This window comes from Gadus morhua, chromosome 13 (genome assembly GCF_902167405.1).
Source record: "Gadus morhua chromosome 13, gadMor3.0, whole genome shotgun sequence".
Lineage (NCBI taxonomy): Eukaryota > Metazoa > Chordata > Actinopteri > Gadiformes > Gadidae > Gadus > Gadus morhua.
In genome coordinates, this window is record NC_044060.1 from 8187578 (window position 1) to 8215217 (window position 27640).

Consider the following 27640-nt stretch of genomic DNA (forward strand, 5'->3'; position numbering starts at 1 on the left):
AATAGACATATATCTTGTGTTTCTGACTTCCGCACTCTATGGCCATTAAAGTGTGAGACCGCTCAACTTTTCTTTTTCAATTAATATACGACCAGATACTAATATGATAAATGCTTTGGAATGAATACTAATCTTACACAGCACATTATTTTAATGACAAGAGGAGATGACCAAGGTATACCGGTAAAATGCACATAACATAAGCCTGTTCTTGTATGGATCTCTCACCCTGATAGTCTACTCCGTTGGTCACTGTTTGATTGATTGGGTAATTTATTTTAATTTATTGTCACTATTGAGAACCACTGGGTAGGCTACGCATATGTTAGGGCTACACATTTAAAATAACATGGTACACTCAACTTCCTTTCCCAAAGAAATCACTCTGTCACACATCCTTGCTTCCACAGCAATGCAAATCCTGAAGCCTACTGAAACCTACAACAGCATGTCAGTGCAACCCCGCCCAAGGGCAGGGGAGGGCTGGAGGTGGGGGGTGGGTAGCTCAAGAGGCTGTATGTACACTCTAAATAAACAGCAGACGTTTTAGATAAATCCTCAACAAATACAATTCTCTTCTCATTGACAAATCCATTGAGTTGTTCGGCAGCCATCTTAGATGTAGCAATGCATCAGCATCGACTGTAGCGGCAACATTTCTCTGATGGACCGTTTTGTTGTGTGTTCAGCTTCAGGACCACAGCCAGCTCCCATACTATCCAGTCCTAGCCAAGCAGGAAGAGGCCATCGCTTGCTCAACAACAATAATAATAATACAAAATAATACAAAAAAAACAAAAACTCCCTCTATCTCTCCCTCACCCTCCTTCTCCCCCACTCTCATACCCCCTTCCCCCTCTCTCTCTCTCTCTCTCTCTCTCTCTCTCTCTCTCTCTCTCTCTCTCTCTCTCTCTCTCTCTCTCTCTCTCTCTCTCTCTCTCTCTCTCTCTCTCTCTCTCTCTCTCTCTCTTCTATTCAACCTCGCCTCCTCTTTCCCCCACCTCCCCTCTTGCATCTGCTGCGGTGACTGGCGAGTAAAAGATCCGAAATACGTAAGCATCGACGAGTCCTCGGCGCAGGCGGAGAAGGCTCTGCGTGCAGTACGCTATCCCAGCCTGCTACGAGCACTACATCCGTGCAGCTGACTGCATCTCTGCTGCGAGCACTCAGATCAGCTCTTTCACAAATTTATTCCGACTCCACAGTCATAGTTTATCTCGATGCTGTTTGGACACTGAGACCTTGTCAGATCACAGCCTTCGATTTTTTGTTTTGTTTTGATTGACCGATTAGTAGATTAAAGAAAAGCTGTAAAGAGCATCGTCTGTGAGGCAACAAAATGTTGGATCCATCGTCCAGCGAGGAGGAATCCGATGGGATAGTGGAAGAGGAGAGCAGCAAAGAGGTTACGGCACCTCAGGCCGGCGGATCCCGCATTTCCCCCAGCCGGACCAGCGAGAGCTCCGGCGGGCTGGCACCCAGCAGCAGTCGCACTAGCGCCCGCCCGACCAGCCCGAGCCCCTCGGCCGCCAGCGAGCAGGAGAAGGAGGAGGTGGAGAAGCTGCAGCGGGAGGAAGAGGAGCGTAAGAAGAAGCTCCAACTCTATGTGTTTGTGATGCGATGCGTCGCTTATCCCTTCAACGCTAAGCAGCCCACCGACATGGCGAGGCGGCAGCAGAAGGTAAGATGTAGTATCTTCATAACGCCACGCTGACACACCGTCCCCCTTTCGCACGGCAGACGCTGTCATTGATGACCTACATAAGCCTCCGCCACCGTGTCGCTTTTAAGGCCAGTAGGCCTATACTAGCGCACATGCAACACATTCACAAATTAAAAAATAGTGATTGTCTTTCGAAATTAACACCAACCATAAAAAAAACGATTTAATCAATCGCTCCATAACCCGAGCACAAGGAGGCAATTTTCGAAGCCCCCCCCCGTGGTGAGAGCAGAGATAGTAGGGCCTACTGCATTGACTGTTAGCGTAATGACACAAACACAAGATGAACCAATTACAGAGCCGAGCCTCAGAACCCATTGATAAGGCGTCCAGCTGGAGACGGCCAGCCTTTTGGAGCAAGGTGCCGTCGCCCTTGATGATTCCTAGTCCTCCGCTTCATTCAAGAGGCAGCAGCAGCGGCAGCAGCCCTGCTCTCTCCTCTGAGGGGATAAGCCACCATCTAGCCCCTCAATGTGTTCTTCCAAGGTGACTTCTTATGATGCACATAGACTGTAGGAAGGAGGTGTGTGTGTGTGTGTGGGGGGGCTTTTAAGCAAACTCAACGAGAGACTATAGGCCCACCTTTCGACAGTGACCAGGAAAATGACTGCACCATGGGAAAACAAATATGTTGGTAGTTTACTTTAATTGGGTTGAATGGTCCAGTTGCATGTGTTTAAAATGATGCTGGGAAGGAAAGAAGCAGTTTGAAGTGACTGAAATGCACAAGGCCCCGATTCGTCCGGATAGCCCCTGTGGTGGTCAATAGCATTTGGGACATGTTGCCCTTGTTTGTGTGTGTGTGTGTGTGTGTGTGTGTGTGTGTGTGTGTGTGTGTGTGTGTGTGTGTGTGTGTGTGTGTGTGTGCGTGTGCGTGTGCGTGTGTGTGCATGCGTGTGTGTGTGTGTGTGGTTCCAGGCGGACACACACACCACAAACACGTTGGTCTGCAGTATCAAACAGCAGACCGATCCATGCTGTTGCCTAATGCACTGACAGTCGATGACAGGATTGTTTGGCGTGTTTACCTCCTTACACCCAGGAGAGCAATGGAGACATGCTTGTTCCAAGGTCGAAATGATAGTACGGGTTGGGTTTGCATGAATAAAATAGACCTAATTATTGTGTGGTAAATGGTGACATCTGACTATGCAAAACCGGATTCAAAATACTTGAATGTGATTGGTTAGATGCTTTAGCTCAGAGTTACTTTGAACTGTGTTTACAACAGTGGCAGGGTGATGGGAGTCCCATGCTCATCCATTGCAATAGGGTCATTGTATACGAAACAATGTATTCCTGGACAATAAAGATGATCAAAGTTATTACCTCTTTTCTACTTGATTTGTTTAAATAAATCTTTTTGACACAGTGGTAAAATAATGTTTCCATACGTTGGATAGAGAGAGTAAAGACATTTTGTATTATTTGCTGACTCATGCAGTTGTACCCACACAGACATAATCGCTTGTCGTGTTTGCTTACGTTCTTATAGGTTGATGTCTAAATACTGATTTCTTTAACGTAAAACACACCTGAAGCCACTTGATTTTAGAGGATCTCTGATGTTAACTCCATTAACGTTAAGAGGCTTTTCTGCCATTCATGTCATAAGTCTTATTCATATCGCTTGTTCAAGTGTTATTCATATCATTTCTTTACAAGTGACATCTGACTGTAAATAAATACTTTTAGTTAATTACAAACCCCATACAAATGCCTCCATAACCAGGCCTACATCAACAGCTTTACAAATACCTATATGGTCATTAATGTGTCCATGCCATTACTAAATATCTCTTCTTGTTAAAGTCTGACCATAATGGATTTTGCCTCTATGATATATGGGTTCATTCTGCACTGACAAATAACAGGCAGTGCTGTTAAATTATAGTAGGTATTTTTATTGATTCCTTGTATAGATGTTATCGAGAAAGAACTATTTAATTATGGTCAACGTAAACATATGTGCGACTGCAATGACCTTTGGCATTGGTGTTAACTACCCATTATTTAACTACGTAAATGAATAACACTTGAATTACTAAACGTAACATATTGGCATGAATTCTGAATCGTAGATCCTGATTCATGGTGGACATACAATTATTCCTGTACTATTCACTGTGTGTGTTCTTCAGTATGTTAAGTATACAGCAGGCTCCATTATAAGCATTACGCGCCAGAAGAGATAGGGGTGAACGTCCGTAGGTGTTCATGCACCACCAAGAGCAGTGCTATGATGAGTTGGATTTGCTCGTGAGGACGGTGGAACCTGGCTAGGGTTGGGTTGCAATTGCGAATAAGGCTATCTTTATAAGAAAACACAGGTCTGTAAACTTGCTCGCTGGAGGTCAATGCGTAACACAATATCCATAGAACACGAGTGTATGCGCTCACTTTCCTCTTAGTGGCAAGGAAACTGATTTGAGTTTCAATTCCCAGCCTGACACTGCTCAAAAACCACATCCTGGTTTCTGTTTTTATAAAATGCTTGCTGGGTTGTACTGGTGATAGGATGAGCACAAAGGGAATATGCCAAGATATACGCAGCAATATATTGTAAAGTTAAGACAGAAAACGGTTCAAAGGTTCATTCTCTACATTCAAGCATTAGAATACGTGGACCATATCAGACAAGAACATGCATGCTTATATTATCTTCAAAATCAAATCAGAGCGTTACAGACCATTGTTGGGTCCGGTAGGGGATTATTTATTAAAATAGAGATTACAAAAGTATGATTTTAGGTCAAAGAAGATTTTCATGTAAAAGACAGGGCTGCTATACTCGCCGAACAAGGTAACCCACTGGGGATTGATCTTATGGCCCACTGATGAAAGTACTTGTGTCCGCAGTATTAGGAATGTTAGGAACTTGGGGTCGGTGGTGACACTGTTTGTATCTTTGGGTCAAATGTCAGTTTATTGCAAAAGGTGTCTTCAAAGAGAATGAGACGGAAATCTTCATGAATGCACCTTAAAGTTATAGCCTCATAATTTGTCACACAGGTTTGAAATCTTTAGTTTCAGCCATTTTGTTTTTTCCAAGGTCAAGAGAGCAACGACATGTTTTCAAGTTGTACATTTGTATCTCAATGTTATCGCTCATTTGGCAAGGTCACATAAGATATAATTTAGAGAACGGTATTGGGTTTATGTTCTTATCATTGATTGATCCTTTTTCTGAGTTGTCTTGGATCTTGCTACTCTTAAAAACAAATAGTTTGCTCTATGATTAAATATTCGTTGTTGGAAAAACGTAATCAAGGCAGCTACCAAGACATGGCAATATAGTCATCCTCATTTGTACGATGTAAACTACACGGAAACATCGTTATAGGAGATTAAACCATTAGGAAAATCAAACAGTATTATCGAAAACGCCATCATGTTTTCAAGTATACGGAAAAAGAGGCCGAGAGCCAAGGTTAGAGATTTAGAGAGGATAGGCTTTTTTGGCAGAGCTTCACATATTCACATTAAACTTAACAGCAGAGGAAGAGTCGGGTGAGCTGAAAATGAAGGCCGAGGAACTGTTCACAATGAACCAACTGAAATAAATCCATGCCTGGTATATAGGTCATAATGAAATAATAGGTTGAGGATTTGACTGCAAATGTAAGTCCTGAAATCTACTGTATATTGAAACAGGTTGACTTTTAAAATGCAAAAATACCAATGAAATAGCTTGATATATAATATTCTATTTGGTGGATGTGTTTATCCATGTCTTACAGCGTGTCCATTTCATTGCATGGGTGTCGAGTCTCCCCCCCCCACCCTCATGGTTGTAATTCCTTTCTTTACCATCCAAGCCATAGTTATAGATAAACATTGCTTAAAAATATCTAGAAATAATGATAAACAACGATGCATCATTTATGATGCCCAACATATATGATGCGCAACCTATAGAAGACTAAAAGAGAGCATTCTTTGACGTGACATGAAGCACAACAAAATTAGAGTGGGAAGACATTGCCGGAAGAGGATCATATTGTTTTAATTTGACTGTTGATAAATGTGATCTATTTCATATTGAACGGGTATTTACACGTGGTCAGAAGTGAACAGTGCGGCGCACATCCGTGTCCCCCCCTGTCCCCTCCTGTCTCCCCCTGTCCCCTTCTGTCTCCTCCCTGTCCCCACAGTCCTCTCCAGTCCTCTCCTGTCCTCTCTTGTCCTCTCCTGTCCTCTCCTCTCCTGTCCCCTCCTCTCCTGTCCCCTCCTCTCCTCTCCTCTCCTGTCCCCTCCTCTCCTGTCCTCTCCTCTCCTCTCCTGTCCCCCCTGTCCCCCCCTGTCCTCTCCTCTCCTCTTCTGTCCTCTCCTGTCCTCTCCTCTCCTGTCCTCTCCTGTCCTCTCCTGTCCTCTCCTGTCCTCTCCTGTCCCCTCCTCTCCTGTCCTCTCCTGTCCTCTCCTGTCCTCTCCTGTCCTCTCCTGTCCTCTCCTGTCCCCTCCTCTCCTGTCCTCTCCTGTACTCTCCTGTCCTCTCCTGTCCCCTCCTCTCCTGTCCTCTCCTGTCCTCTCCTGTCCTCTCATGTCCTCTCCTGTCCTCTCCTGTCCTCTCTTGTCCTCTCCTGTCCCCTCCCCTCCCCTCCTCTCCTCTCCCCTCCTGTCCCCTCCTCTCCTGTCCTCTACTCCCTGGCCAGCAGCCAGCACTGCTTTTCCTAGATTATATTTTGAAGATGAACGGAGACGATGATAATTGCTGAAATCGTCAAGATCTCGAGGAACAATCTCACGGGGAAAACGAGTAGGATAGACCAAACGAAGGGGAAGTACTTGAATCAAGGCATGAACGCTTTGTGAGGCAGTGTGGCATGATGTCCTTGTCCAGAGTGAGATCCATCGCAGTGGAAACACGGTGCAGAATGGAAGGCGCTGAAACGTGGTTCCACCGGCTACCTGTCTGGCCACTTTAGTTTATTGTCTAAATCTGTTGGACCGTGTTATATGTGTGAGTGATTGATGGTCACTTTGGAATAGACAGATGGCCTCCCTCCTGTCTGGGGTCATACTTCCCATCTCTCCAACCGTAGCCATCAAATAAATTCTAATTAATCGTCATACCTATAAGGCATTCTTTTGCATTAGGTTTGTGTGTGTTTAATATATAATATACATATAACATATCACATATAATTACACATATAATATAATAATAACACATATAATAATACAATTAAAAACATAAGATTAACACTATCAATACAAGCAATAAAAAACAACAGAAATAATGAGTGTTAATCATTTTTTAATTGATTCAAAGTTGTACTGTTTGCTGCAGTGGTCATTGGTCAATCTCGAGTATTTTCATGCAAAAGGCTAACTTACCCCACCATCTATGTACACCGGTGGCTTGTTTTGTAACAACACCCTCCTGATATGCAATTACAGGGAGACCTGGCAGATATTACTGTCATAAACCTTTATAAATATGCCTTCTGTAGTTCACTTTTAATTAAAAGTAACTGTGCAGAAGATGAACTCTAAGAACAAAGGTCCAGTTGCTCTAATGGTAAAAGAAACATAGACACACTCTTCTTCAGGGATTAATTAAGAAACAGAGGAAGGGAGTGTGTGGAGGAATATCTGTCACATATGCATAAAATATACACACATAATGTGCAGTCAATTTTCCAGCTCTTACAAACTGCCACAAGCAGCCCCATGCAATTGCATCATATTAAAATATATAATGTAAGATAAAGTGAATACAAATTCATTGTAATGAGATGCCTCTCAACTAGTTTGGGTTTTAGCATACGTTATTAGCATTTCAAATATTAGTATCTTACGAGCTATTGTGCCTCATCTTCAGCTCAAACATGTCAATCACAGAATACAGACATGGAGGAGAAAGATCTTTTAGAAGATAGGTAAGAATATTATGGGAATTGGATTCTACTTCAATGGGAATTGGGAACAGATATACAATAGTTAGCAAATAAGTAAAACCACAGTGAAAGAATGCTACTCAAGTATGCAATAAACATATCAATAATAAGTTGTAAAATCAGTAGTTAGTCAAACAAAGATGTATAAATGAATGGTAACAAAGACAGCAGACCAAGAGAAGAGCAACTTAAGTCGCAATTAATCAAATCTCAAGGGTCTCAAAGGGCTTCACAGGCCCAATTTACACTTGCTTGTACGTATAGGGTTTGTTGCTCAGAGTGTCTACCAATTAAATATAATGCTTTCGTAAATCATTTTCTCTGCTCGCCCAACTATAGGTCTTCCAACTAGGCAATCTCATAGAATTTTTGAAACTATCCACCATGGACAATTTCCTATCCAGAAACCAACCAATCAAGAGCAGCAGAGAGAGATGTTTGGACAGATGGAAGAACGGGCTGTGTGTGTGTGTGTGTGTGTGTGTGTGTGTGTGTGTGTGTGTGTGTGTGTGTGTGTGTGTGTGTGTGTGTGTGTGTGTGTGTGTGTGTGTGTGTGTGTGTGTGTGTGTGTGTGTGGGGGGGGGGGGGGGGGGGGGGGGGGGGGGATAGAGTTAATGAAAGTAATGCATCAGACAGCGGTTGCCAATGCACAGTCAGCTAGTTATCCTCTATCTGTCAGCGTTCAAGTTCATCATTTGGCACGCATAATTGCAATGACTTCTACACATCCCGCCCTAGCCATCAAGGACACCAGAGCACACCCAACCATAGCCACAAACATCCCGCCCTAGCCATGAAGGACACCATAGCACACCCCACCACAGCTAAAAACAGCCTGCCCGCCCACCGTCCCACTGTAGCCGCGGACACCATTCCACAGCCAGGAACACATAGCCATAGCAACCATCAACCCCCCGTAGCCATGACCACCCCACTGTAGCCAGGACCACCCCTCTATATCCAGGACCACCCCACCATAACCAGGAACAGGTGAACCAGTGGCTAGGAACAGGTGAACCAGTTGACAATAGAGAGCCTAGGGCAGAAACTGAGGTTCTAAAGGTAACCACAGGCTTAACAGTGGGTCATGTGACGCCAACTCTGCCTGTCGGTGACTGGTCGGTTTGTTGTTTTGTCAAAGCACACCTGGCTTCTTTTTAAAACCATGTTTTGGTGTCAAACAAATGCATTTGTGTGTCCAGCTGATTTGAGCGTGTGCACAACTCGCGCTCTTTGTGTGACATGGCTTGATGAAAGGCCATTGTGTGGGCATTATGGGGTATTTACCCAGGTTATCCGTCAGCACTCTGAAGTGCCTCGGGGTGTTTATTCAGATGGTGGTAAGGCGTGTGTCATCAGCAAAGTGGATAACCCTTATAATACATTAATTGCTTTGGACTGGCTGCAGAAGCATTCATCATGTGTTCAGTTACAACTAATAGATGTGTTGAGAGGTGAAATAGCCCATTTGAAGCACAGCTAAATATGTTTGAAGGCTATAATTAATCCTTGAAATTCTTTTATATTTTGATAATATATTAAATATTTATTTTGCCATTATTTATATTCTCACTTAGATGTACTGAAACTGTAGTACTGTTTGTCCTCAGCCATCAACAGATAACTAAATATATAGGTGGTTATTTTATAGGCAGTGTTAATCTGGTGTTAAGGTCGCTGTAGGTGTAAGGGCTTTATTGAGTTAGAGTTACGTTGAGAAGATAGTTCAGTTTTTATTTTCTTCTGTTTACCTTTTATATTACCAATAGTATTGTCTGTCTAGCCAACAGCCGCTAGACCTTTTAGTGCTGTAGACTTTCATTGTCCAAAAGAACACTTCAACGGGTCGCAAAAAAGATCCTCCTGTCGCTACACCCATTCATACGATTCATTTGAGCTTCATGATGCTTTCATCTCTTAAAATGATATTGAGTTCAGTGACAGTGGGGCAGATTTGTGCGTAAGGAAGATACTCTGTCACTTAACAGGACACTTGTCAAGGTTTAAAGCTAGGTGGATATCGCACACAAACAGGACTGCTTTGTGACTTGTTTGAATGTGTTTCTAGTTTACATTCTGTGTGGTGTGTGCATGCAGACACATTGAAAGTCACCGGCAGTATTCCTCTAACTAAGGAGACAATGCAGTTGAAAAAATATTATTGTAGCTTTTAGTCAATTGCAATAAAAAAAGAACAGTGCTGACCTTGTCCTTTCACATAATAACTCTTACAAGTACTATGGAGCAGCTGTAGCTTTGTTAAGTACAAATACAGGATATCGACTCAAAAACGTATCACAAACAAATAAGTGTAATGTTTCACTATAACACTAAGATGCATGGTCCTTAGGCCACCTTTGGTACAGTTATCTTCTATGCTGATTTGTTGCTAATTTAATCTTTGTGATTCTCATATGCTTTCTGCATTCTTTGAACTTGATATAGTTAGTATCGCCTTAAAATTCTCCAGGCTATTTTTGATATGTGATTACCTCCATCAGCACCTCTCGTTCTCTCTCTCTATCTCCCTCTCCCTCTGCCTCAAACGACGCACGCAGGCACGCACGCACGCACGCACGCACACTCGCTCGATCGCACACACACACGCACACACACACAGACACACACACACACACAAACACACACACACACACACTTCATCTCCCACGCACACCTTTTTTTTGCCGCCATAGACAGACTTTAGTAAGCACATCCATTTTGATGTGGGTTTTCAAGGTGAAGTAACTCCTTAATACGGCCTGAGTGTGAGTCCTATCAATAGGGCCTCTGCTAGTGTTAGCTTCTCCACATAAGTGTTACTGCATTCAATTAGATGATTACGCCATTCGTCACAGCATTGCCTCTACACTAAACGCGAAGAAATGCTAGCAGCATGTATATCACACACACACACACACACACACACACGCATTGCCCGCACTCGTAATCGCATAAACATTTGTAACATACTGTATAGGCCTACTAACTCTCACATAGTGAAAATAAACACCATGGACAGAACCAGTGATCCCAGTTAAACATGTGACCTACAGGCTTCTACCCCCTCCCTCCGAGAGAGGCTGAGGGTCATCCCTAAAGCTGCTCATACTTCATTAGTCAACTCATTGATACATCTTTTAAAAAAAAACGATTCCTTGGTACCTATTCCGGCCAGGCCTGAGCTTTATACTTTAAACTACGAGCTGGAAGAGAGATGTTGGGGTGTGTATTGCAGCTCTGCTGGACAGTGCACTTCACCGGTTCTCTGCAGGCTCCAGCGTTGACACGGCTGGTGATTCACGCCAGCCGCCACTTTCGTGCGTTCCACTGATTCACTGTGCGGGCCGCAATCTTGATAAGAGCCAGTGAGAGGGAATCAATAGGAGTAAAGCTCAGGAGTTGGCTTGGACTTCTGCTAGTGCTAAGGAAAATGAAAGCTGTTCCTAATCCATCCAAGTATTCTTTTATCAATTAGGGGCGATCCATCTCTGGCATTGCAGGTGGGACATGGAAGGAAGAAAAGAAATACAACGCGGGGAACCGGTCCAACCGGGCAGTTTTGTGATGGCGTTTCAGTTGTCTGCTTTGAGTTTCAATTTAAGGCTTAAATAAGGCTTAATTAACCTGATATCACCACACACACACACACACACACACACACACACACACACACACACACACACACACACACACACACACACACACACACACACACACACACACACACACACATAGAAACGCACAAATGACAGACAAACGCAGTGTATCAGACTTGTCAATAGACTAAGCTGTAATTTTTCCTCTGCAGTCAGGGTTTCTTTCTTTTACGCATCGCTTTCCTCATTTGTTATTAGGCCTTGCAAGAGGTGCAGGTCTTAAACGGGGGAAATATCCTCCGTGAAGAGAGGAGTCAATCCACCCGACAGTAACCAACCAGCCAGGAGCAACAAACGCGTCCGACTGCGCCGTTCCACGAAGCACCTTTACGATACGATACGATACGATAGTACTTTATTATCAGAGCAAGTCTGAAATTTGTCTTTCATCCCAGCAGCTCAGTTTACAAACATCACAGACAAGACAAGACATCAGGATACAACATCAAAAACCGGACATCAAGACAGACACCTTTCCTTCCGTGCAGACGTTTTTTTAGCATGGGAACGTCACAGGAACGTCACTCGTACCCCCTCCCCCACTCGTACCCCGTGGATCAGGAGGAGGAGTGTGCATAACCAAACCGGCCTGTCTCTGTAGTGTGAGGAGGAGAGAGGAGCCCTCGCTGCGTGTCTTTGCTCAGCGATGATCTCTATGATCCTCGCTCGCGCTGCCGGGGCCCTGGAGAGACGCATGGGAGGTCCCTGTCATTTACTTATTCAAGGATTTGCTCCCCCTTCATGTCGAGTCCAAGCAAACCCCTCCTTTAACAAGGGCCACGGCTCCTCGGAAATGGCTCACCGTGGATAGGGAGGTCTGAAGTGTTCGTATCATGAGGTTTGGACGTGTTCTGCCCTTGGAGGTGGTGCGGTGTGAGGTACCGATAAACAATGGAACAGGACATTCTCTTCGCACACTTCGTACTACACACTGTGATACACACTGGGTCAGAAGGCTTCAGAGACAAGCCAGGAGAGGATGTCCTAGCTTACACTTTTTGGATGACACTATCATCCTATATGTGTTTATGTGTGTTTGTGTCGATGTGTGCCTCTGGTTTATAACAAGAAACAACAATCATACAACTGATCACAAAAATAATCCATAATCATGCTAACATTATTAAGGCCCATACTAAAATAGACGTATGCAGCCTGATGGTGGTGGTGAAGGTGTGTTGGTGGTGGGGGGCGGGGGAGGTGCGGGGGTGGCTGGGAGGGGGGGGTCTGGTAGCATGGACACACAGATGGTGTTGAGATGGTGTTGAGATTGCCTCACAGGCACATGATACGTGTGGTGCTTTTCCATCTCACTCCCACTCAGAAGTCTGTCACATGAAGTGGCGGGTTCACCGCGGTTAAAAACCAACACGCCGGCGGATTAGTGCACGTCTTTGAATATTAATCCGTGCACTCTTTTATCTGGAATCTTGTGAGTACAGAGAGAGGGAGAGAGAGAGAGAGAGAGAGAGAGAGAGAGAGAGAGAGAGAGAGAGAGAGAGAGAGAGAGAGAGAGAGAGAGAGGGAGAGGGAGAGGGAGAGGGAGAGAGTGAAAGCCGAAGAAACAGCGAGAGAGATAGAAAGAGAGAGAAAAAATAGAGAAAAAATAGAAAACATGAGACGCCATTACAATCCTGAACCACAAATGATCTTGGACCCGTGTTGGCTGCTGAGAATATATCTATCTGTATCCACTGTGCGTGTATATATGTGGGCATTGAGTTAATGTTTTAATAAAAGATTGCAGTGGAGCCCTCCTCAAGGCTGGCGGTAGGTAGAAATATTCCCTTGCCAGGATATGAAAAGCGTAAAATAAATAGCACGTACCTTTATTGTAATCTAGATACATTCACCTCATTCATTTCAGCCCACACATGTGGGGTTGTGATTAAAAACGACACAGGTGTCCTAACGTATGCAATTCCAACGTTGCTCTTTTCCTCTGAAAACGCTCCTACGTCTATTCACTTGATGGGTTTTTCTTCAGGGAGGGGTTAAAACGTTTCAATTTGCCTTTTAAACTTCCAGTGCTGTGACAGTGTCTGCAAAGCCCTAATCTCACTCTTCCTCCTCCTCCTCCTCCTCCTCCTCCTCCTCCTCCTCCTCCTCTCTTCACAGATAACCAAGCAGCAACTTCAGCAGACCAAGGAGCGGTTCCAGGCCTTCCTCAACGGGGACACACAGATTGTGGCTGATGAAGCGTTCATTAACGCGGTGCAGAGCTACTACGAGGTAACACTCAAAGCTATCTCAATCGCCTGTAACGCCTTCCACACTGCAGCGCTTTTATGACATGTTCAACCATGGCTTCCATCCACACCCACACATACAGTACATGCTGCTTACATACTGTGTGTACGCACGTATTCATACATATTCACAAATGCATCAACATGTTTTTTACACTTATACATATACATACATACATACGTCTATAAAAAATTGCAAACATACATAAATGCATATACACGCATACGTCTACATGCTTTATACGCATCTACATAAACATACATTTAACACGTATACATATATAAAAAAATGCAAACATACATAATACATATATACACATACATACAAACATGTCTGTGTTTGTCGTGGAAACGCTCCTCCAGAAGGCACAGCCCACCACCCGTTAATATCTGTGAAATCTCCTCCAGTTATGCGGCATTCAGATTTATGGAAATGGCCGTGTGTTTGAAACCCCTTGGACACTTTGAGCAGTGTTGAAAGAAAGATGTCTTTTAAAAAGCCCCATGCAAACGCACTTCTCCCAGTCATTGAGTTATCTGCCCAAGCTTCTGTAACGCAGGCGGAGGGGGGGGGGGCAGAACATAAACAAGTCTTTATTGCATTCATATTATGGGGCATGGAAGTCGGTTTCCTTTTCTTGCCTGCTGACAAGTGCGTGTTAAAATGGAGGCTGGAGCTTTTCCCCCAGCGTGGATGATGAGTCAGAGGGTGTGCGCGAACAACAACCATCTTTCTCACCTCATTATTTAATCATCAGCTATAAAATTCATCATTAGGGTGAACGAAAACTGCTCAGTGTGTTTGATTGGTACTGGAATGTATTAAAGACCCCAACGTCATTTGGAAATATGACCCAAACACAAAAGTAGGACAGGGGTCATTAAGGCAGGATAGGCACTGTGAAGCTGTAGGGTTTCATTTGAATGCCAAAGCTTTAACATTTGTCTCCCTGCTTTGGTCTTCTGACGTCTGCATGTCTTTTGGTTTAATTTATATCCTCTGCTTGCATAAATATAGGAGTCTATTGCAATTCTGTTATGGTGATACTTTATTTGAATATAAGATTTAGACACTTGGTCAATGTGAAACTCTTTTTGCTCCCTATCCAGAGGGCCCTTCAATTGGCAGATTAAGATGCGCACCAAACAGCAACAATCTTCACATTTATATTTTGCGGAAAATGTGCGAGGGGATTTGTTTGCAATAGGATACAGTATACAATAGAGACATTCAGGGAAATGACTCTGCTGTTTCCCATCATGGTTTGGTCTGTTGACCTGATTTAGCTCATTCCTCAGTCGAGCATCAGAATTGGAAACAAATGAATGTTGCAATGTGTAAGATTGACACAAGCTAGCGTTGCTGGTCTGGCTGAGTGTCGTTTTTGGAGTGTCGATTGCACATTTCTTGGAAACAAAGAGAGGTACGGGTTGGCTAGCATTTCGTATTTGTAGATTATCAGTTTGATGATGTGATAATATTCATAACATTAATTGAAATCACAATTGATCTGCACTGAATACAGACATGTCGAGGTAACCTAATGCTACGAGATAGTTGAGGTTTTATACATTGCTACTTTAACATAGTAAATAATTTGCGATAAACCAAACCAAATACGAATTGGGACAACGCCATTTTCAGTTTGTCTTTATTTATCATAATCACTCAATTGGCCTCCAATTAGTGTTCAAGTTAGTTGGCCGGCAAATGAGTTCCAAGTGAGGTCAATGACCATTTTCTTCAATAATGAGTGTCATCACTTAGCACTAATTTACACCAATTACAAACTACCACAATGCTGTGGTCCCTTGCTGTTATTTGTTGGACGCGTGGTGTGTTTCAGGATGCTCCAATAAATACATCATTATCTCCAGGATAGTTCATTTTTGGTTCTTGCCTTTTTTTATTCAAGATGCAGATGCCCAACTTCTATAAAGGTCTAGTGTAAGTACATTTATACACATATATATATATATATATATATATATATATATATATATATATATATATATTTGGGTATATCCGTGAAGCTAATTGGCTTGTTTTGCTGTGGCACTGTAGTCTATTCCACAGACAGTACAGCAGGCTTGCTGATAACGGGCCTCCACTGCCAAGGTTTCTCTGTGGGCCGCTATCTGTGATGGAAACTTGGTGACAACTGCAATCACCAATGATGTGATTACCCACAGCCTGCCCGTGTCCATAATAATCTGTCATTACAGAGCCCATCGGCCTAGAAACCCGCGGTCCCCGCTGCAAACACAGACTATTCTACTCCGCTAGCCGACTCGATTAAAAAAGGAAACACTAAATAAATGTAGATTGAACGCTTTTCCGTACTCGGCGGAACGTTATCGGGCGCAAACAGGGATCAGTCTGCGCTCATGGTCCACCACATCGTGGAGCAACAGGGCTGACTGATGATCATGTGTTCGTTCGTTTACCCTGGAACCCCAAATCTATCACGGGACACGTGAAGTTAGGGGAGGCGGCTTCGGCTTCTGTGCAAATGTCTGCCGCCACGACCCAACGTGGAGGAGAGTAACGACCGAGTAAACGACGAGGATCCATCTGATGGACAGGGTACGCCGACTGCAGTGCAGACGGTCTAGACTGATGTATATCCTCGCGCCGTGTTTCACTACATTACACTGACAGACTGCTTTGATACAACTCTGCATGAATAATAGCAACGTGCGGCAGAATCACTTTTATTAGCTTTCTTTTTCTAATGACTCAGACCATCTAATATCCCCTGTTTACCTACAGCGGTATGATTCAAAGGTTGTTAAAAAATAAATAAAGGTTGAACGCTTAATGCGGACCCTGTGCTGTATCTTCACCAGAAGCCCTTCCACTGCCAGTAGAGCATTTTAATACGTGGCCGCCGGCCGGCCGTTCTTCAGTGATTGCAATCAAAGGCTCATTGAAGCAGGCGCTTGAGGAGGCAGCGGATGGAGAGCGAGGCAAACTTTTGATTGTATAAAGTTCTAACGCCTAATACGCAGCTCTCTGCCCCCTGTCAGCTGATATCAGTGATAAGGCCCAGTTAAATGTGAATTAAATCCATCACATCTTCAATGTCTTTGTTATGAGAACTATATCGGGGAAGGAAGGAAGGATGGGCTTTGAAGCTACTGGGTTTGATCCCCCGCCACTGCAGTCTGAGCACGATGCTCCATCCCTGTTCCTTAAAGACATGTGTCCAAAACTCCCTCCAAGTGGCTTTTGATAATGACATCGACTCCATCGTAGTAAATACCATTTTTCATTGTTAGAATTCCAAAATTACTGAATTATGTTGAATAATAGATATTTAAATATGGATAATAGAATACAAGAATACAATCATTTAAAATTCCAATTGGAAATAAGCCTTCAGGGTTCATTGCGTCACCCCCTGACTACTTATGTATTTTAATGTATGACACCGAGTGCTGTTCACATTTTACATCAAAATGGTCCAATAAAATCAATCAATCAATCAATCAACATGACTGTGTGTGTGTGCGTGTGTTTGTGTCCCCCCCCCACCGCCCCTCTGCAGGTGTTCCTGAAGAGCGACCGCGTGGCCAAGATGGTGCAGAGCGGCGGCTTCTCGGCCAACGACTGCCGCGAGGTCTTCAAGCGGCACATCGAGAAGCGCGTGCGCAGCCTGCCCGAGATCGACGGCCTGAGCAAGGAGACGGTGCTCAGCTCCTGGATGGCCAAGTTCGACAGCATCTACCGCGGCGACGAGGACCCTCGCAAGGCCCAACAACGCATGACGGCCAGCGCCGCCTCTGAGCTCATCCTCAGCAAGGACCAGCTGTACGAGATGTTCCAGAACATTCTGGGCATCAAGAAGTTTGAGCACCAGCTGCTCTACCAAGCCTGCCAGGTAGCCCTTGATTTTTTTTAACACAGACAGCGATGCGTCACGTGGTTTTGTTGTTTTTGTTGTCGTTGTTCGGGGAGGAGACGATGTATGGTGCGCCGGAGGACGTATTTGCATTATTAATCGTTTTTTTTCTCTGCGCTGACTTATAGGAGCGCAACGGCAGCGGTAGAGAGAGATTCTGTGCTTGAGGGTTAGGGGGTTAATGGGGGTCTCCCTGGGTGGGTAGGGGGATGGGTTGGTAGGGCTTTGGGGACATCACATCTAACTCTTGCTCGACAGCTTTACAGCAGCTTCCCGTGTGAGGACAACACTAATGCGTTCCTGCTCAGGAGCTTGATTAGACATCTTCTCACGGCCATGGTGTTTGGCAAGCTAGTATCCCTGTAGCTGTTTCAAAACAACAACAAACTTACACCTTCATTTTGTTTTGCATCCTGAATCCCACAGTCGTTTCTCGCTGCTGTTTGGGTTCCGGAAATGACTTCATTCATGCAGAGATTATGGAAGCATTGATGTTATGTCCCGCGGTTTCGGAGGGGAAATGTGAACATGTGCGATAAGGTCGATGGTAAAACGAGAGAATACTGAGGTTGGTTTTAATGCTGGGATTTGGTAGATCAATAGAGCCAAACATTCTACTGTTTGAATGGAGGGATTAAATGCTGCGGGAAAATACTGCAGCGTGCATTTCCATCAGTGTTATCTGAAGGCGTCTAACCTAGTTTTAATTTTCGCTAGCAGCAAGGCTAGCATTTCAGGGTCAGAGATTGGCATTCAGAGACGTAGGCCATTTCTCTACAACCAGATTTTTACACGATTTGACATTAAAGACGACGACCGTTTTAACTTAAATCTTAACCTGTTCCATAACCTTTTCAACAGAGAGCATTTTAGACAAAGCACTGTGCCAATATGAAAACAACAGTGAGCAGAACAGGAACAATTATAACTAGCAGTTTAATCTTACATTGCATCGTCTTTGATCAAGATATCTATGAATTTATAGATCTCAAATAATAGTGTAGTAAATGGCACGACAAAATAAAATGGATAGAATATTGTATGTATTCTATATTAAAGAGTTTGCTTCCATTGAGGCTAAATGTGACTGACTGGCTGCTGTTGAAATGTATTCATGTAGTAGTTATAGAGGCAGATTAAATAATTTGCCAATAGATAATTTGTGCAACACCTGGAGTGCTTGTAATGAAAACACAATCAGCCTTAATTGGATAAAATCCGGTAACAGCCAACAGTGCAACGTTTTAACACCTGCCTAAGAATTAACCATAGACATTTAGCTCTTTATTGCGACATGTAATCATGAAATATTTTGGATCAGGCATGAATTGTTTAGGGGTGATCAGGCAAGCCAGCCTGTGACAAAGTGTAAATGTTAATAATAATAATGATTATTTGCCAGTTTGAATTGTTCCTTATGTTTTGTGTCAACACCTTTTGTCTGGAGCTCCTGCCTCCATTAGTTGTCCTAACTCAATGGATATAGGGAAGGCGTGGCCGCAGGTTTGTATTGTCGATAACAGGATTTAAGTCAAGGTTAACTTTATGCAAATGAACACAATATTTCATGCAGTGCGTTCTGGTGTTGAAATGACCCTGTTTCCAAGCACTTACAATGGGCTGGTTGCCAGCCACCACAGGTGAATCATTTGGCGACGGCAGGGCTGGACGTGATATGACGACTAACCACATGGCTTGATGAAAGCAGATAGAAGCGGAAAATAAACGGCATCAAATCTGAATAGTCCAACGAGGAACGCCGTCAAGTGACCGATTGCAAATGCGAAAGCACAAAAAAATGCACTCAGAGCATCCTCTCTCTCTCTCGCCTCTTCCTTCACTGCTCAGCACATGCCAAACCATTCAATCACTCATTTGTCGTACAGGCGCTAAACCTCCGATACAAATTGATCAGAGGCAGATTACACACGTCCAGCTCATAAAGTGAGGCAGAAGAGTTCACTTGAGCTTTAAGAGCCACTATTATGAAATCCCTTCCTCTGCAGAACAACAAAGTGCGCCTCTAACTAGGCTTTGTGCCGTAAAGGGCGGAGTAAACCCTGACATGAAGTCGGCGCTGACAGTAGCTGCTGTATCAGCCTTTGTTGACGATATTTTCCTGTTTCCCCCTGTTGTTCATGTATGAATCACAGTGTGGATGAAAGCCGGCGTGTGTAGGAGTTGTTTGCACCGGAAGATCAGTTGGACTAAAGCAGGCCGGGGGAATTGAATTATTAAAACAAGAACGCTTTCTATTTGTAGTAGTATAATTACATGTTAGAAATGTGGATTTTTCAAATTTTCATAGAGTTGGAGGTAATATATACGTGAATGAAACAAGAACCGATCCATTTGAAACCTTTTAATACAAATTAAATCAAAGGAGGGGATTTGGCATTCATAGAAGCACAGCAGATTTGCCAGATTTGTTAAGTATCAGTATTTTCTTCTACCATTCAGGAATAAAATACATTACAGTTTCGAAAGGGATTTTACTGGATGGCTGGTAAAACTGCTGACTGAATTATCCTTCAGTTCATTCTCAGCTATCGTTATCATGAATATTTATCCACACGGATGAACTATCGCTGTAGCTGAAACCATTTCCAAAATATCAAGTCTCTTGCTGATTAAATTACCTTGCCCATGCTGTCAAAATCTGACGCAGGCACATCAAAATCAAATTTGCCCACAATAGGACCTCCAATCAGTGCCTTTGGGCTTGATGGTTGAAAGAAGCACGCTCAAACGCTATTCCACTTTCAGGTTCTATTCATATATTCTCTTAATTTGTCTTGTCAGCAACCGTTAGCTGTGAAATGAGGCCTGGGTCTGTTCCTAGTTTGCCTGTGGCTGATAGCATGGTGTAATAGAGTTGCTCCACTGCACACATGATGGGAAGAGGATGAAAGCATTTGCTATTCATGTCGACCCACCTCCGAGCTGAAAATAGCAGCGCATGGCCTAGCTGGGCTGCATCAGCATGCTATGGAATTAGGGAGATGTTCTCGGCAAAATATAGCTAGTGTGAAGGAGACCAATGCACTGCATGTGTTTTAATAAATATGGATTATGGTGGAGTTTGGTCACAGACGGGATGTCCACCTGGGAATCCTTTACTTTGGGCCCGGTCGCTTAGGAAACCATTCCACTTGGGAACACTTGGCCCAGGTACCCATTCCACCTGGGAACCGATTTTTACCTGGGAACTGTAGGAACAACCTCACCTGGGACCTGGTCACCCCTCACTTGTAATCCTGCTCCACCTAGAGGAACCTCCCACCTGGTACCCAGTTCCATCTTGGAGCCGGTATCCCCTGGGAACCAGTTCCACCTGGGAACCGCTTTCACCTGGGAACCCATTCCACCTGGGAAACCCCGCAAGCTAGTAACCTGTCACCGGGAAACCCGTCACCTGGCAACCCGTCAGCTGTTCCCCCTGAGTACCCCGAGGCCCCCGGCGGGGTCGGTGGTGACGGCCCTGGCCCCCCGCTGTCAGCTCGGCTCCCACTGAGGCGGGCTCACCTTTGGGCCCGCCACGGCGCCGCTGTCACTTCCACTCACGTCGGCGCTCCCACATTAGCGCTAGTGTCCTCCGTGTTGCCGGGACGATGCCAGCCCTGACCTTTTAGGCCTGGGGGGGGGGGGGGGGGGGGGGGTGGGGAGAGAGAGAGAGAGAGGGGCTTACAGGGACCTATGAGTTCGCCTGTGTCTGCTTACTGAGGAGTAAATATGTGTCTGTTATTGGAAGAGCGAAGGTCACTTTAATGCGAACACATATTCTGCAGAATCATCTGCTGAGGATACTGTTGTCTACTGCCTTGCATAATAGCACCGAAGCACATGCTCTGTGTGAGCCTGTTTTGTTTGGTTATGCAGCAGGCGGGTTATCACTATGATTATTATTATTGGTTATTTGAACACAATGAAGCTGTGCCCTTGCGGTTGCGGCGGTAGACACAGACGCAGACGGCGAAAGCGATGTGTCGAGACAGTCAAGGACGACGCTGCTTCTCTTCTCCGTCTTGTCCGAGTGTCACCCTGACACTTCTGTGCGGAGGTCAGAGGTCAAAGGGCGTTGTCCTGTTGCCAAAAAGTGGGCCAGCTCTTCTGAGTGCTTTGACAAGCTGGTATCGGAGAGAGAGAGAGAGAGAGAGGAGGAGAGAGAGCAAGAGAGAGAGGAGGGAGATAACGAAACAGGGCGATACAGTCAGCGAGAGGGAGACAGAGAGGTTGAGAGAGAGAGAGAGAGAGAGAGAGAGACAGAGAGAGAGAGAGAGACAGAAAGAGGGAGAAGCAAGACGAACAGAGCTGAGATAGCACTGCAATCAGCATCAGGACCACTCGCAATTATAGCGGCGGACAAATCTAGAGGAAAATCTATGAAGACGAAGCATGTCTGTGTGTGTGTGTGTGTGTGTGTGCGTGTGTGCGTGCGTGCGCGTGCGTGCGTTGTGTGTCTGTGTGTGTGCGTGCGTGCGTGCGTGTGGGCGAGGGGCAGACTCTCTCTCAGTGTGTCTTGTATGGCCGTGGCGGATCCGGGTGTAAAGGCGTTGAGCTGCAGCTGGTGGCTGGGTCTGATTATGTGCTCTACTAAACAGCTTCTCTGGCTAATGTGGCCGGGTGGCTGTTCAGCGGCGAACACTGGAGACGCACAACACTCGTCACACACTGCCGAGTCTTCCGTCTCAAAGAGCCATCTGGCCCCGTCTTCGTCCTATCATTTCATATAAATGGGCAGATTCTGAAACGGTCTCAGTGTTGCTGTGTTATTAATTGGGATTCAGACGGTACACGTTCTAGGAGCTGGGAGCTTTTTACGGGGTGATCGGGTTCGTCTAGGATAGCGCAAGAGTCCATCAAAATGCATTGTCCTTGTATTTGTATTGTACATTCATGGAACACATATTATATTTTCTATTGTTGTTTTATAATAATGAGAGAGTGTGTGCCTTTCAATGTATGTTGTGGATATGTCTATTTCTAACACAGCTTTGATAAACATTCATAACCTGATGTGACTGATCTGACGGATTAGAGGACCCAGACTAAAAGTTAAAATGACCAGAGCCAGCTGGCCCCTTATTCCTGCCATTCCTTAGATGTGTGTAGAACACTATACGGCCTGGTTTATTTAGTGGCCTCAATTCAGTGCTGTATTTGCAACAAAACTAAAAATACCACAAATGCAGCCACTCCAATGATTTTGAACAAAATATGAACCAACATCGGAAAAAGGGTCAAATATGTTTTTCTAAAAGGACCTCGTAAAAAAATAATGATCAAACTATTATTATAAGATTTTGTTAGCCGATAACGTCGTCTAAATTCAAGATTGGTTATACAATATTGAATAAAATAGAAAACAGGACAAAAAGCCACAGGGGCAGTACTAACACATCATTATTCATTGTGATTATATTGCCTCATGCAATACATTTTCTAACCAGTACTTTATGGACAATCTTAATTATTCATTGGGCTTTACTGTGGGTTATGTAAAACTGAATGCTAAATACATAGCACAAACATGTTTGCTGTTGTAAGTATATTGTATGAACTATTTAGCAGTATAGCAGACGCCCTTTACCAGAGCAGATTGCACTGATTCCAGATGCAGATCATTACGATGCTTGAAGGGTTTATCGGTATCTAGCTCAAGCCTAACTACATGGCCTTCAAGATGACTACATGCACACCAACATATAGGATCGAAAGTACAAAAGACATCCTAAGGTTACTTAAAGGGAAGGCATGCATTTATGGTCCTTTCAGAACTGCACATGCAATCTTTTTGCATCTTATGTTATGTGCATATAAAATGATAATTACTCAAATGGTACCACTGTACGATAACACAGTAACACAATACAATTCTAGCAGTGTGTGTTTTTAAAAATAAGGTGTTTCCACGCTACATTGAAATATGATCTGGAGATATCAAAGAGCATTTTAGGCTACTTCATATATATTTAATATATATACAGCTATAAAGCAGATTATACGTACAAACCTCCCTACTATAACCTTTGTTATATCTCTCTTGGGTGCAGTCTCTCAGCGCTCAATGTCAGCCTCTATATCTCCACCACCTCCTCCGGAGCGTTAGCCGTTAGCCGCTAGCCGTTAGCCGTTAGCAGCGGCACAGTGACTTCGGCTGACTGTTTCTTGGCCAGGGTTGCAGCAAGGAGCAGGGAATCAATACAGTAAAGCCTTTGAGTCAAGGCCTGCTAATGTAATAGCGGTGGCGGAAATAGCATCAGGCGGAGAGAGTTCAGCTCTGGCGCGTGTCCCAGTCGCAGCGGATAAAAGGAACTTGGAGCGCTACAAAAACACACGATGAAGCTCACATGCTAAAGCATGGCCACCATTCACATGCTAAAGTATGGTTGCATCTCACATGTTACATTTTTCAACATCCGAACACACACTCCTCCTGGCTACTGCAGGAATGGCGTGAACCCTGGTGCCCCAGATGTGATCTGAGCACGCTCACTAGCTTCGGCTGTGTTGTGCTAATACCCCGGGGAGAGAGTTCACGTTACCTGAACCACAATCTCAGGAAACCATCGCTCAACGTCTGACGACGATTTAGATCTGGGGACAACAAGCAGTATTTCTGGGGTTCCGGTCTAGCCGGATAACGATTCACGGATAACCTGGATAAGACTTCCTCCTCCGTGCGCCGGTCAATGTTCACTGTCCGATTAGCAACTTGAGACCCGAGAACGGAGTTGGAGTTGATGGACGACGTCTGCGACCGCCATTGTTTCACAAAGTTTCCCGTCAAGATTACATTTAATCACTATAAACATATAGCAGAGCTGATAAAAAGCTCACTCATCGTCGTGACGATACGGGTTCCGAGATTTCTATTCTCTACCTGCATGCAACCGTGGGCCGCTCAAACGGGACGGTTCAACACGGCTCGGGCTACTGATGGACTACCAACGGACACCAGAAAGCTTTCATGCGCATATTATGCAGATATGTGTGCATAGAGATAAGTCACACACAACACATGCGTCAGCTTGGTGTCGAGGACATGCATGAGTAGCAGCCTCCTAATGCGCATGCTCTCCACACGGCCATGTCGTTCCCCCGGTGACAGGCGGTAGCTGCCAGTGGAGCTGGTGAGCAGCGCCATTGAAATGAATGATGCCGTGGGCTGCGCTGTGGATCCAGTTCTTTAAATACTTCCGTGGTTCAGATGCTCAGTGGGTTTATCTACTCTAGGTTTGTTTTCTCAAACGAAGAACAGATTTTATTGAAAAGACAAAAAACGACCTTGCTAGGAAAACTGCTCCCAGAGGTGTTTTAATTGTTTCTTTGGTACTTCTTGGTCTCTTTGCATATTGGTATGGTTTTAAAATAAAGAAGTTGGCCAAAATTAAAATATCCTCAAATAAGTGACTGGTTAAACGGACAGACGATTGACTGGCTGACTGACTGACTGACTGACTGCTGGTTATATGGCTTCCTGGCTGACTTGCTGACTGACTGCTTGACTGACTTCCCGGTTGAGTGGCCGACTGACTGGTTGAGCGGCTGATGGGACTGATGGGTTTCATTAGGTGTATTGCTACGTTGCCGTGAGTGAAGACTACATTAGTGTTGTCCGCGGCCACAGAAGGAGACAGCGGCCCTCTGCTCCCCTCTGTGCCCCCTCATCTGATCCGTCCTGTATTAATCAGGCAGCAGTCAAACGTTACTGCACGGCTGCCATTACCCTCAAGGACAAAGCTACACTGAAAGAGTCTAGACAAACCTTTCTCGCCCTTGTCTCATGTTCAATCACAATGATTTACTTTTGTCGTTTCCGATGATGAAACCCAAAAAACCTGATAATAAATTAAATATAAATAAAGTGAAAATAAATGACCTAATTTCACCAAATGTTCAATTTGATGCAACGGTTATTCCAGTGATAATGAGTAAAAAAAACTAAGAAAACATTACTTTTTAAAATTGGTTTTCAACTCATTGCTGTGATGGCAGCGAGTCTGAACTAACTGCTTCTCATTTGGTTCCACGACTTCCGCGGCCATATTACGCTATGCATGGTCTCACTCATTTAATCCGGCTATGACGCTATGATGATGAGGATGATGAGGATGAAGATGAGGATGTGATTGAATCCTGTCTGCTGTCATGTGGAGGCAGCTCCTATTTCCCCTCCCTGCGGCCAATAAATAATAGATCAATTCCATCTTTTCTTGAGTACACAAAATATGTGGAATTTGTAGTCTCAACAATGTCGAAAAAAGGGGAACATCATCGCATAAACCACTTTTACCGATTCAGTCTCAATAGTGACACAAGCAAAATAATTGAATCAGTTTTTTCGATTGAGTGTCTTTCCATGGTTGATATTGACCCGGTCCCTCTCCTCTGTGGTCCTCGACAGCTGGACAACCTGGACGAGCAGGCAGCCCAGATCCGGAGAGAACTGGACGGCCGTCTGCAGATGGCAGACCAGATCGCCAGGGTAACTACATCAAACAAATAAACAGGCAATAAAGACGTGTGTGATGAGTTTTGTAAGGCTTAGTTATGGTTCCACGTCAACTCAACGCAAGCGGGTTTACGGGCCCATACCGTCCTTGCGGATCCTCCGTGCATACACCGCAAGGGCCTGACGTGCGTCTCCCAAAAATGTTAACCTTCCGTCAAGGCGACACAGCAGCAAGGGCTGTGATTGGTCCGCTCCCTAAAACCCGCCGCAGACCCAAAACAGGTTCACGACTGCGTCGAAGCGTCTGCGTGGTCACTGCGTGGCTTCGACGTGGAACCATAACTGAGCCTTTAGTTCCGCCGCGGTGCCGTCACATTCACACCCCCCCCCCCCACTCACACGTCCCTCTACTGGTGGTCTCTCTCCGCAGGGGGGCAAGTTCCCCAAGTTCGTGTCCAAAGAGATGGAGGCCATGTACATCGAGGAGCTCAAGTCGTCGGTGAACCAGCTCATGGCCAACCTGGAGAGCATGCCGGTGTCCAAGGGAGGGGAGTTCAAGCTGCAGAAGATGAAGCGCGGCCACAACACCTCCATCATCGACATGGGCCAGGAGGACGAGAACACGCTGTCCAAGTCCGACGTGGTGCTGTCCTTCACCCTGGAGGTACAGAGCCCCCCCCCCCCCCCCCACTCACACACACGCACACGCAGACTGACACAAACACACACACACACACACACACACACATACTCACACAATCACACACACACACACACACACACACACACACACACACACACACACACACACACACACACACACACACACACACACACACACACACACACACACACACACACACAAAGGGTTATGTTGGTGAATCTAAAACAGACATACAAATGCTAATTTAATTAAAATGCTAATGTTAGCCATTTGGCGTATTGGCCATTGGTAGAATACTGGGGGGGAAAAAACGAAAACAAAAGCACATTAGCGTTAGTGTTTCGCCCGGGTCGTCAGCCGTTAGCCCGGGCCTGGAGGTAGAAGCTTAGAAAACAAGGAGGACATATAATCGAATTCTGCATCTTTGTGGTTTTCAGACCAGACGTGCGTGTAGAAAGAGGACTTGGGTTGACGGGACCAGAGTTAAGTCTGTGTGTTCAGCTCGGGACTAAGTATAGAAACAGCCAATATGAGCAGCACTGGGGTCTTAGGCAAGCAGCTGAGGGGAAAGACACCAAACCTCTTTACCTTGGATTGAGCATGAAACATGAGTCATCCCAGTGATATCAAGACTGAGCTCTGCTAATCACACCTCGCTCGTTCGCAATGCAGCGCTATGTCAGTGACAGGGAGGAATCTGCTGGGAGGATGTAGACTGAGTTTCTGACTGCCTTCTTTCATTTTGTTGCTTTTCAGATGCAGTACCATAATCACAGTACTCATAATCATAATAAAATATCATAATAATGATGCAAGCATTTGAGATTGTTCTGTAACGTCTTCAGGTGATTTAACTACATATACCCAGAACATTTCAACGGTGAAAATGACTCTAATTTTGAAACTAAACCAATTATAAAAACAACAATACAGAAACATAAAATATATGCAAAGGAATATGGGAAGTAATGCATAATTAGGGGTAATAGCGAACACAACTGTAATGATATGATGTAGTTGGAACCTCTGGGTAAAATGTGCTTGTGTTTTATATATATTGTGCATATACTGTATAATATATACAGGTG

At 44.6% G+C, this 27640-nt stretch overlaps 1 protein-coding gene across 13 annotated transcripts in view; it reads left to right on the plus strand.

Annotated features, from left to right (window-relative positions):
* The first annotated feature begins 1013 nt into the window (after window positions 1–1013).
* Window positions 1014–27640, plus strand: part of cadpsb (Ca2+-dependent activator protein for secretion b) — a 64773-nt gene continuing 38146 nt past the window's right edge. For 9 of the 13 annotated variants that reach the window (XM_030375090.1, XM_030375077.1, XM_030375079.1 and 6 more), the window contains exons 1-5: window positions 1014–1681; window positions 13398–13511; window positions 17080–17412; window positions 25841–25921; window positions 26319–26552. In XM_030375090.1, the coding sequence (XP_030230950.1) occupies window positions 1340–1681; window positions 13398–13511; window positions 17080–17412; window positions 25841–25921; window positions 26319–26552 (1104 nt within the window). In that variant the 5' untranslated portion in view covers window positions 1014–1339. The remainder of the gene's footprint in view (window positions 1682–13397; window positions 13512–17079; window positions 17413–25840; window positions 25922–26318; window positions 26553–27640) is intronic. The other 4 variants (XM_030375083.1, XM_030375087.1, XM_030375089.1 and 1 more) reach the window with 2 other exon arrangements.